Source organism: Mandrillus leucophaeus, unplaced genomic scaffold, assembly GCF_000951045.1.
Source record: "Mandrillus leucophaeus isolate KB7577 unplaced genomic scaffold, Mleu.le_1.0 Scaffold227, whole genome shotgun sequence".
Lineage (NCBI taxonomy): Eukaryota > Metazoa > Chordata > Mammalia > Primates > Cercopithecidae > Mandrillus > Mandrillus leucophaeus.
Window position 1 is genome coordinate 3,320,561 of NW_012102332.1, and position 11,994 is coordinate 3,332,554.

The window sequence follows — 11,994 nt, forward strand, 5'->3', positions numbered from 1 at the left end:
TCTGTCTCCAAAAAAAAAAAAAAAAAATTACATCTGCCAGGCGCGGTGGCTCACGCCTATAATCCCAGCACTTTGGGAGGCTGAGGTGGGTGGATCACCTGAGGTAAGGAATTTGAGATCGGCCTGACCAACGTGGTGAAACACCCTGTCTTGTAAAAATGCAAAATTAGCCAGGCATGGTGGCACATGCCTGTAATCCCAGCCACTTGGGAGGCTGAGGCAGGAGAATTGATTGAACCCAGGAGGCAGGGGTACAGTGAGCCGAGATCAGGCCATTGCACTCCAGCCTGGGCTACAAGAGCGAAACTCCATCTCAAAAAAAAAAAATTACATCTATATACAGTAACAGTAAGCAAACCAAAAATGAAATTAAGAAAGCAATTTAATATACAGTAGCACCAAAATGAATGAAATACTTAAATATAAATTTAACTGGCCGGGCGCGGTGGCTCACGCCTGTAATCCCAGCACTTTGGGTGGCCCAGGTGGGCTGATCACAAGGTCAGGAGATCGATACCATCCTGGCTAACACGGTGAAACCCCATCTCTACTAAAAATACAAAAAATTACTCAGGCATGGTGGTGGGAGCCTGTAGTCCCAGCTATTCGGGAGGCCGAGGCAGGAGAATGGCGTGAACCTGGGAGGCGGAGCTGGCAGTGAGCCGAGATAGTGCCACTGCACTCCAGCCTGGATGACAGAGCGAGACTCTGTCTCAAAAAATAGAATAGATTTAACGAAGGAAGTACAAAACTCATACTCCAAAATCTATAAAAACCCTCTTAAAAGAAATTAAAGAAGACCTGAATAAATTGCCCGTATTTACACATCAGAATTAATATTGTTCAGGTGGCAGTACTCCCATATTCATCTACAGATTCAATATAAATTATATCAAACTCCTAGCTGAATTCTTTACAGAAAATGACACACTGATGATAAAATTCATAGGATTTGGAAGGGACTCAAAATGAGAAAACAATCTTGAAATACAACAACAAAGTTGGAGAACTCACACTTCCCAATTTCACAACACTGTATGAAACTACAGTAATCAAAACAGCGTGGTCACCTGGGCAACATAGTGAAACCCCCATCCCTGTAAAAAATTAGTCAGGCATGACAGCACATACCTGTGGTCCTAGCTACTCAGGAGGCTGAGGCAGGAGGATTGCTTGAGCCTGGGAGTTGGAGGCTACAGTTAACTGTGATCATGCCCCTATCCTCCAGCCTAGGTGGCAGAGCGAGTCCATCTCAATACCCAAACAAACAAAAACCCAATGTGGTACTGGGATAAGGAAAGACATGTAAATCAATAGAATATAATTGAGATTCTAGAAACAAACGCTAACGTTTACAGTCAATTGATTTTTGCCAGTGGTACCAAGACAATTTAGTGGGGGAAAGAATAGTCTTTTCAACACATGATGCTGAGCCAGGTGGATATCCACCTGCAAGTGAATGAAAGTGCGCTCCTGCCTCACACCGTATACAGACGTCAACTAAGAACAAATCAAAGACTTAGATGTAAGAACTAAACTTGTAAAACTCTTAGAAGTAAAACATAGGTGTAAGTCTTTATGACCTTGGATTAGGTGATGGTTTCCTAGGTATGACACTTAAAGCACAAAAGCACAAACAACAGAAGAAAAATAGATAGATTGGATATCATCAAAATTAAAAATTTTTGTGCTTAAAAGGATGCCAGCAATGAATTGAAAACTCATGGAGTGGGAGAAAAAATTTCAAAGTATATGTCTGATAAGGGACTTGTAGTTAGAATATATAAAAACTTTTGCCAGGCACAGTGGCTCACGCCTGTAATCCCAGCACTTTGGGAGGCCAAGGCGGGTAGATCATGAGGTCAGGAGTTCGAGACCAACCTGGCCAACATGGTGAAACCCCATCTCTACTAAATACAAAAAGTTAGCCTGGCATGGTGGCACATGCCTGTAATCCAGCTACTTGGGAGGCCGAGGCAGGAGAATTGTTTGAATCCAGGAGGTGGAGGTTGCATTGAGCCAAGATTGCGCCACTGCACTCCAGCCTGGGCAAGAAGAGGGAAACTCTGTCTCAAAAAAACAAAACAAAATGAAACAAAAACTCTTACAGTGCATCAGTAAAAAGTCAGATAACCCAATTAAAAATGGCACTGTCAGCCAGGCGCAGTGGCTTATGCCTGTAATCCCAGCACTTTCGGAGGCCGAGGTAGGTGAGTCACTTGAGGTCAGGAGTTTGAGACCAGCCTGGCCAACATGGTGAAACCCCATCTCTACAATAAAAAAATCACCTGGGGCCTGGTGGTGAGCACCTGTAATCCCAGCTACTCAGGAGGCTGAGGCAGGAGAATCGCTTGAACCCGGGAGGCAGAGGTTGCAGTGAGTTGAGATCGCACCGCTGCACTCTAGCCTGGGTGACAGAGTGAGACTCTGTCTCAATAAATGAATGAATGAATGAAAATGGCACTGTCCTCTGGTATTCCACAATGGAGTAAGAGATGATTTGGCCTCATGGCTCATACTTTCCCCTTTGGTGCATGGCAGCCCTTTCCCACCTTGTCATAGTCCACCCTGTTCCAGGCCAGTTCCAGGCCCACTTTTTGCCCTGTGAGCCCCCTGCGTTTCTGGCTTCTACTTTTTTCGGCAGCTACTCAATGGAGCTTCTCTATTCAACATCTAGTCGTGTATTCGTATGTCTTTTGTTTTTTCTTTCAGCGATGACGCTTCTTTCCCCAACGACACTGTTGGGAGCTTCTTAAGAATAGGCCGTCTAGGGACAAGGATGTGAAGCGGTACAAGGGAAAAGCAGGCCGTTGAGGACCTGCAGTGTGTCACCACCATGCTTGTATCTCTTGTTAGCTTTGTGGCCTTAGGTTCAATGCTGACCCTTTCTGAGGCTCAAGTTTCCTTATTTTTAAAATAATGTTACAGGAAGTAATCTGGTCCGTACCTGAGCCTGGTATGGCCTCCTGGACGTTCCTGTTTTCCGACTGTCTTCAGCACAGACATGAGTAAAGTGAGAATGACCAGTCCGGTGACTTACTGAGGGCAAGGTGTTCCAATTCAGATTGTATACTGATAACTACACAGGGGAATAAGAGAAGAAACACATTAGCAGCCTGAAGATTATAGATGTTATTGAAGAATGCATTAGTAGTGTGACCACTTTTTAAAAGTTTTCAGTGTTAGAGGAAATAACCACCCCTACTACTTCTACTATACTGCAATTACTGTTAGCATGTTTATTTTTTCTTTTGTTTGTGCTTTTTTTCACTTCTTTTGTGTTTTTATCATGCATTACTTATAATTATTTTGACAGTTTTTGCACCCTACTTTTCCACGTAGCATAGATATTAGTATTTTTGATTGGTTCCTTTTATAAGTAAGGAAACATTGCTTTTATTTTTGGTCAATCATAAAACTTTTTATACTCTGATATATTTTGTATGTGCTGACATAGTAATATAGTGGTGTAAGTAATGTGTATCATTAACTACGTAGTGGTTATACATGGAATTGGTGTGAAAATCCTGGCTAGGCATGGTGGCTCACACCTATAATTCCAGCAGTTTGGGAGGCCAAGGCAAGAGGATTGTTTGAGCCCAGGAGTTTGAGACTTGCCTGGGCAATCCAGTGAGACCCAGTCTCTACACAAAATTTTAAAAAAATTAGCCGGGTATGGTGGCATGCACCTGTAGTCCCAGCTACTCCAGTGGCTGAGGCAGGAGGATCACTTGAGCCCAGGAGTTTAAGCCTGTGGTGAGCTATGATTGCACACTGCACTCTAGCCTGGGCAACAGAGTGAGAGGTGGTCTCTTAAAGAGAAAAAAAGAAGAAAAAGAAAATGGTTTTTCTAGATAAAATATCTGCTATTAGAAGAAAGGTCAGGTAATTTGATTTAACCTTGAATGATTTCTCTTTTTTCAATAAAGGTCCATTTTAGCTTCCTATCTCCTGAAGGAAAAGCTCAACATCTTGGGCAAGTTGGGGTGCCTGCTAAGCTGTGCAGGCTCTGTTGTGCTGATTATCCACTCCCCAAAGTCTGAGAGTGTGACCACTCAGGCTGAACTGGAGGAGAAGCTGACCAACCCAGGTAATTCCTTTCTAGCAGCACTGCCAAGAAAGTTTGCACTAGGAGTCCCAACTTTTTTAACCACGTCTTCAAATTGGACACTTTCTGGCAGGGCAGAGGAACCGTGTGTCCACCCTGATCTGTTACTGTAGATCTGCGTTCTCTGGGCACGTGCGTCAGTGGGCTGCGCTCGTAGGCTGGCCCTCTGCCCTCACCCTCCTTCCTGATCCTCACGTCCTGGGGGGAGCCTCCGTGGCCTGGCATTCCTTCAGGTTCTCTTCTGGGACCTTGTGCATGGGCACCTTCCCTTCCCACAGTGGCTCCCCTTGGGCCACCCTCCCAAGTCTGACTGCTACCCGCCCCTCCCCACATGCCTTTCCTGGTGTGCCCGCTCTGTCTCCACCTCAGCACTTCGCTCCCTCCAGCATGAAGCTCTGTGAGGACAAAGGCCTGGCATCTCTTACGTTTAGATTCCTCATATAGCCCTGTTTATATATTTTTTGACATAATTTCTTTTTTTTTTTTTTTTTGAGACAGAGTCTCACTCTGTCACCCAGGCTGGAGTGCAGTGGCGCAATCTCCGCTCACTGCAAGCTCTGCCTCCTGGGTTCATGCCATTCTCCTGCCTCAGCCTCTTGAGTAGCTGGGACTACAGGCACCTGCCACCATGCCCAGCTAATTTTTTTTTGTATTTTTAGTAGACACAGGGTTTCGTCGTGTTAGCCAGGATGGTCTCGATCTCCTGACCTCGTGATCCGCCCACCTTGGCCTTCCAAAGTGCTGGGATTACAGGCGTGAGCCACTGGGCCCGTTCTCTTTTCTTTCTTTTTTTTTTTTTTTTTTTGAGTGCATTAAAAACTACTCTCTACATGATTACAATAGACTTAAAGTATAGATTTCACTGTAAGTAGGCTACCCTGTGTTGCTTACCAACAAGTTTAGGCAGGTGCCAGCACAAAACTGCCTCCACATCAGTTTGCTAGTTTTCTTGTCCAGCAAGTGTGGATGTCCACACCCTCTTTTGCATGTCCACACCCTGGTTTGCTTGTCCACACTCGCTAGTTTTCTTGTGCACACTCGCTGGTTTTCTTGTGCACACTCGCTGGTTTTCTTGTGCACACTCGCTGGTTTTCTTGTGCACACTCGCTGGTTTTCTTGTGCACACTCGCTGGTTTTCTTGTCCTCACTTGCTGATTTTCTTGTCCACACTTGCTGGTTTGCATGTTCACACCCTGGTTTGCATGTCCACACCCTGGTTTGCATGTCCACACCCTGGTTTGCATGTCCACACCCTGGTTTGCATGTTCACACCCTGGTTTGCATGTCCACACTCACTGGTTTTCTTGTCCACACTTGCTGGTTTTCTTGTCCACACTTGCCGGTTTGCATAGCCAGCAGTTCCCAGCCCTCTCAGGTCCATTTGTGATCTTGGAATGGGTTTCACAGAGAACACAACCTCCTTATACACGTAATTTCAAACCGTCAGTTTAATGCCCTCACTGTAATATAAAGGAGAAATACCAGGACGATACTTTAAAACAAAACATCCATTTCAGTATGTAAATGCTCAGGTCCCCCTACAAGAGAAGACCCGTTGAAGCTGGCCAGCCCCACACCTTGTGAGGAGTGGTTGAGAATCTGGTAGCTGCAGATACAGACTGACAGGAGGTGTCGTGTTACTGACTTGGACACTTGAGGTCTTACCATCAACACAATGATCCTCAGATGGAGCATAACTCTTAATCAAGCTTTGATCAAAGAAAGAACAATCCTCCCTCAATTTACATGGAAGTGGCATTTCTGAAAAATTCAGCGTATATTAAATCCATGCAAAAATTGCTTTGTTTCATACATAAAATTAGTTTCTAGGCTCTGATTATTCTAAGTATGTTCAGTTACAAGTCCAAGGAGACATTCTGAAGTTGTAAGGAGAAAGGGATGATTTTGGTGGGAGTGGGGGTTGCTGTCTGCACATGCCTCTGCCCACTGGGTGCAGCCCCCAATCATTGAAAAACCCACAAATGCCCCCACAGCTTATAGCCCTCCCTCCTGTCCCCAGCCTTACCCCGCCCCCTGGATTTCCAGGTGCTTTTTTGAAACCTTGGAGCATCTTCATTGACTTGCATTGTTAAGAGAATGGTTCTAGGCTGGGCGCGGTGGCTCACGCCTGTAATCCCAGCACTTTGGGAGGCCAAGGACGGCGGACCACGTAAGGTCAGGAGTTTGAGACCAGCCTGGCCAACATGGTGAAACCCTGTCTCTCCTGAAAATATGACAGCCAGGCGTGGCGGTGGGTGCCTGTGATCCCAGCTACTCAGGACGCTGAGGCAGGAGAATCGCTTGAACCTGGGAGGCAGAGGTTGCAGTGAGCAGAGATCACGCTATTTCACTCCATCCTGGACAACAAAGAGCAAAACTCCGTCTCAAAAAAACAAAACAAACAACAAAAAAACGGAGAATGGTTCTGATAGAGAACCATGTAAACATTTAGGAGCTGTAAATGTTTGTTTGTTTGTTTTTTTTGAGATGGATTCTCGCTTTGTCGCCCAGGCTGGAGTGCAGTGGTACGATCTCGGCTCACTGCAACTCTTGCCTCCTGGGTTCAAGCGATTCTCCTGCTTCAGCGTCCTGAGTAGCTGGGATTACTGGCGCCCGCCATCACGCCCGGCTAATTTTTCATACTTTTAGTAGAGAAGAGGGTTTCACCATGTTAGCCAGGATAGTCTCGATCTCCTGACCTCCTGATCTGCCTGCCTCGGCCTCCCAAAGCGCTGGGATTACAGGTGTGAGCCACCGCGCCTGGCTGTAAATGTTTTAACAGTGAAAGTGATGGGAATAATGTTGTGGAATGAAATCAGTGGATCTGGTAAATTCAAGCCGGAGCCCACATGCCCCCCAGGGCTGTGTCACAGTAGAGGCGGGTGGCGGGTGGGGGCACGGGTGCTGCCCCAGTCTACCTCCTGGGTTGCGGCTGCTGGGCGGCGGCTGCCGGGTGACCGTGTGCCGTCTGTGTTCCAGTGTTTGTGGGCTACCTGTGCATCGTGCTGCTCATGCTGCTGCTGCTCATCTTCTGGATCGCGCCGGCCCACGGGCCCACCAACATCATGGTCTACATCAGCATCTGCTCCTTGCTGGGCAGTTTCACCGTGCCTTCCACCAAGGGCATCGGGCTGGCGGCCCAAGACATCTTGCATAACAACCCGTCCAGCCAGAGAGCCCTCTGCCTGTGCCTGGTGCTCCTGGCCGTGCTCGGCTGCAGCATCATCGTCCAGTTCAGGTACATCAACAAGGCGCTGGAGTGCTTCGACTCCTCGGTGTTCGGGGCCATCTACTACGTCGTGTTTACCACGCTGGTCCTGCTGGCCTCGGCCATCCTCTTTCGGGAGTGGAGCAACGTGGGCCTGGTGGACTTCCTGGGGATGGCCTGTGGATTCACGACCGTCTCCGTGGGGATTGTCCTTATACAGGTGTTCAAAGAGTTCAATTTCAACCTTGGGGAGATGAACAAATCTAATATGAAAACAGACTAGATTGCAACAGGGGCTTGGATGGTTCGAGGAACAGGCATTGGAGGTGGTTTCTGGCCCCGATTGGATGTGAAGTAGAAGAGGTCCTCGATCATGGTGTTAGAGTTGGCTGGAGAGTAACAGGTGGTCTGGTGGACAGCGGGGAGCACGGCTCAGCACCAGAGCAGAGGCCCAGCCAGCCCTCTGCAGCCCAAAGGTGCCCAGCGGTTGCCTGGCACCATCTCTCTCTGATGAGACGAATCTCATTTTCATTTCCATTAACCTGGAAGCTTTCATGAATATTCTCTTCTTTTAAAACATTTTAACGTGATTTAAACAGGAAAAGATGGGCTCTTTCTGGTTAGTTGTTACAGGATAGCAGGGATATTTTTACTTAGACTACTTTGGAAATGAGAGATTGTTGTCTTGAACTCTGGCGCTGTACAGTGAATGTGTCTGTAGTTGTGTTGGTTTGCATTAAGCATGTATAACATTCAAGTATGTCATCTAAATAAGAGGCATATACATTGAATTGTTTTTAATCCTCTGACCAGTTGACTCTTCGACCCCCACCCCCACCCAAGACATTTTAATAGTAAATAGAGAGAGAGAGAGAAGAGTTAATGATGGAGTGTTCCACTGGCAGGATGACTTTTCAATAGCTCAAATCAATTTCAGTGCCTTTATCACTTGAATTATTAACTTAATTTAACTCTTACTGTGTATATGTTCTTAGATTAGAATAATGCAACTTCCTTGAGTATGCTTTAATATTTCAATATTCAAGTTATAAATGTATAAGGCAGTTAGAAATAATACAGTCACGTGTCACTTAATGACAGGGAAACATTCTAAGAAATGCATTGTAAGGTGACTTTATTGTGTGAACATCATGGAGTGCACTTACACAAACCTAGATGGGCCACCTATGACCCACCCAGGCCAATGGCACAGCCTGTTGCTCCTGGGCTACACACCTGTGCGGCGTGTGACCGCACTGAATTCTGCAGGCAGTCGTAACACAGTGGTGAGTATTTGTGTTTCCAAACACACGAAGGGTTCAGTAAAACTGTGGCATTATAATCCAGTGGGACCACCCACGTGGAAGTGGTGTGTCTTTGACAGAAACATGGTTACGTGGTGCATGACTGTATATTCATTGGAAGATAGTCAAGACTAAAGACACATTAGAGCAAATGGACCCACTTAACATGTGATTATTGTCCAATTAAAGACAGTTGATTTAAGTAGCATGAGGTATTATTTGTATTCAGTCTATGTACCTGGGATCCAGTATCAAATAGATCCACATTCTTTATCAGCAAGCATTTATGGCCATTCAGAAGAAATAAATTAGGTAACTTGATAATAAGGCTAAGTGGGAGAAAACCTGTTCAACAGCTCATAAATCAAGTACCCTGTCACACAGGAACAGGTTAAAGGACACAATTGAGGTTAGGCTAGTTTCTACAGACTGCAACACAACAGTTTACAAAAGAATTTATAACAAAAAGCCAATGGATGTAGCCGTCTCCTTGTTGTTTGCAATGGCAGAGCGTCCTGGAGTTCCTTATCTAACCTCTCATTATATGTCTTAATTGCAAAAGAGCCATTAATTATGCCAGTATTTGAATCAAAGAGGTCATTCTCTGTAATGTTCCCATCCATGTGTTCCAAATGGGAGCAAAGCATGAAGTGATGCAAATATTTCACCACGGTATCATGTACTTCATGGCCAGTGTTTTATCTCAGTGGGGGACTATGCCAAGTTGAAAGATGGGGTTGGGTCCAGTGGATTAGGTGAAGTAGAACATAAAATTTAATAATACCCAATTAAAGTTCCTCAGTGAGGAAAAAATGTGTTTTTGTAGGCAAAAAGAACATTTCTAAAGTCTCAAGGAATAGCTTCCTAAAGTGTTGAGTGAAGAGGCTAAATAAAATGAGACTAGTTTAATATATAGAGAAAAATCCTTTATGAATTGAAAGTGTGCGTGATGACCATGAGTTGTCAGTGATTTGTGAACTAAGAGCAGCAACAAAATTGTTTTTAAAAATTGTAAATCCTCTCTTAATGGATGGTTAGCAAATGCTCGAGGTCCATTAGCAGGTTTTGTTTTTTATCATCAGTGCTTTTAGGAACTTTCTGAAAATGTAATGTAGCAGTATCAATATACTTTTAGGCATAAAAAATAGTTTCCTAGGTAAGGAGTGTGAGATATTCAAAGAATACATGTGGCTAACAAGTTCACGTGTCACCTGAAAATTATCACGTTTGTGTCGCTACAGCTTTCATGTGAAATTTAGTTTAAACGCAGCTGTTGGTGTACCTTAGTATAATTTTAATCCACAATTACACCATTGATACTGAGAGGTGATACCCGATGATCTGCTCTATAACTTTCTTAAAGTGAAACAAAATCTCAAAGTATTAATAGCTCTTTTCCCCTTGAAGGTGACTGGTCCTGGGACAGTTACAATCTTTCAGGTTTACCTCTGTTCAGCAGATACTTCAGTAGGATACACAGCTTTTCTTCCAGTGAAACAAAGTTCATATTATCCATTGTTTTTCAAACATGTGACACCAGCCTCAAAGTAAATGACATGACCAGTGGTTGAACAGTCTAATTTTCAAATTTAATATAGAGCATATAACTTCTGATTTAATAGTATTTATTTAAAAAATTTATGTTTTCATCATTCATTTGGAAATGAAAAAAAAAAAAAAAAGCCCCAAAGTCAGAACTTTGGGGGAGGGCCTAGAACATGGATCGATCTCTTAGTAGTCTTTCCAAAAGCAAATGTACTTGAAATATTTTCATTATTATACTATTCTTTGAAAAAAAAGATGCTTACTGTATACTTGTTTTCAGGCATCCTCTAAAATCAAAGGTTTTGATCACGATGTGCAGATTTCCTCTTGATAGATACTTAAATAGGCCATTTCTCTCCTCTTCTTGGGCAATGCCTTCTTTTCTCCTCTGAATATTTGCATTTGAAGAGATTGCTTCCTGTTCTGCTCATTGATCAAAGGTAGGGCCAATTAAGGATTCTAACCCTAACCCAGCACCACAGAGCCCCCCGGAGCATCTTCCCGGTTGGCAGGAGGATGCCATCTCTGTGGAGAAGGTGCTGGGGAGGGCGGTCCTTCCCCTGCCACATGGAGCAAGGCCCTGCCCATGCCGGGGACCTTGGGGAGGAACCCAGTGTTCTGGTGGCCTTGCTCAGCCCTCATTGCGGTGTTTTCCTATTAGAATGTTAGTGGAATATACTTTGCAGCTCTTTGTTCAGCAATAAGGAAAACTCTTTCAATTCCTGCTCTTCAAGCCAATTTGCTCCACCCAGTTGTCTTTCCAGAAGTTCATCCCAGCAGGAATATGTTGGTGTTTGCTCTTCTTTGGGGTTCACATCTGTTTTCTGATAGAAGTGAGCACCGTTCACTTGTGCAGTCGTCTTGCGTTCCTTCTTCCTAGACGACTCGGCTCTTTGTAAATGTTGTGCTCAACTTCCAGGGGCCAGTTCTAGACTTGGGAGATGCAGTGTCTCCCAGGTGTGCACGGACACCTGGTCCGTGGAAACAGGTGTGATGGGCACAGGCTGCTGCCCTTCTGTCTGGTGGGGAGATTCCTCTTTTTCAAGCTGCTCCGCTAACCCAGAAGAGGGGAGAGACTGTTCCCGTGGTTCCCAGAGCCCCTCCCATCGCACCGCTCTGGCGCCTGCTGGATCCTGACTTAGGCTTCCTGCCACCAAGCAGGAAACTAGGAAGAGAACATTTCAGTTTCAGGTCTGTTCCCGACAGCATGGATTAGCTTCCGTGCTCTGAAGTTGTCCTTTTCATGGTGTCTGACACCAAGGAGGTTGTTCGCCCATCAGGCAGGATTGGATGGAGTCTTGGTGTTTTGCCTACTCAGGGACCAAAAATGTGTCATTGACTCCTTAACAGGGACCTTCCTCCCAAGGACATATCCGTGTTCATTTTTCATCAGTTTTACTCATATTCATAGGTAGATTCTGTTAATGTGAGTTGGAAAGAAAAGACCAATTTGCACACCAGTCACACACAAGACAGTTTTTCATATAAAATACCTCAATTTTTTGTATTCCTCATTTCCACCTCACAATTGTACTGGTGGTGAATTTTAAGGGTCTGTCCTTTAGCTTATAGGTGATGTTTCACATCTGGCCAGATTCTTATACCTCCCTTGTATACTTGAAAAGGTTCAGAATTACAGGAACAGCAATGAGAATTTGGCCCACGATCACTGCTCATTTGTTTTCATACACATTCCTCACATGCAGGAAAATAATTATATTTTAAGAAAATGTAACTTTGTTACATTATGTTGTCTAGTAAAAAGTTGATATTCAGTAGAACAAGGATCATGTAAATAAACATCTATTTCACATGTACCCAAAGCGTTT

General features: G+C 44.7%; 1 protein-coding gene across 1 annotated transcript in view; it reads left to right on the forward strand.

Annotated features, from left to right (window-relative positions):
• NIPA1 (non imprinted in Prader-Willi/Angelman syndrome 1) overlaps window positions 1-8,828 on the forward strand; it is a 16,212-nt gene extending 7,384 nt beyond the window's left edge. Inside the window, exons 3-4 of the mRNA XM_011981485.1 lie at window positions 3,930-4,090; window positions 7,088-8,828. Of these exons, the coding sequence (XP_011836875.1) occupies window positions 3,930-4,090; window positions 7,088-7,599 (673 nt within the window). The 3' untranslated portion in view covers window positions 7,600-8,828. The remainder of the gene's footprint in view (window positions 1-3,929; window positions 4,091-7,087) is intronic.
• Window positions 8,829-11,994: the final 3,166 nt, after the last annotated feature.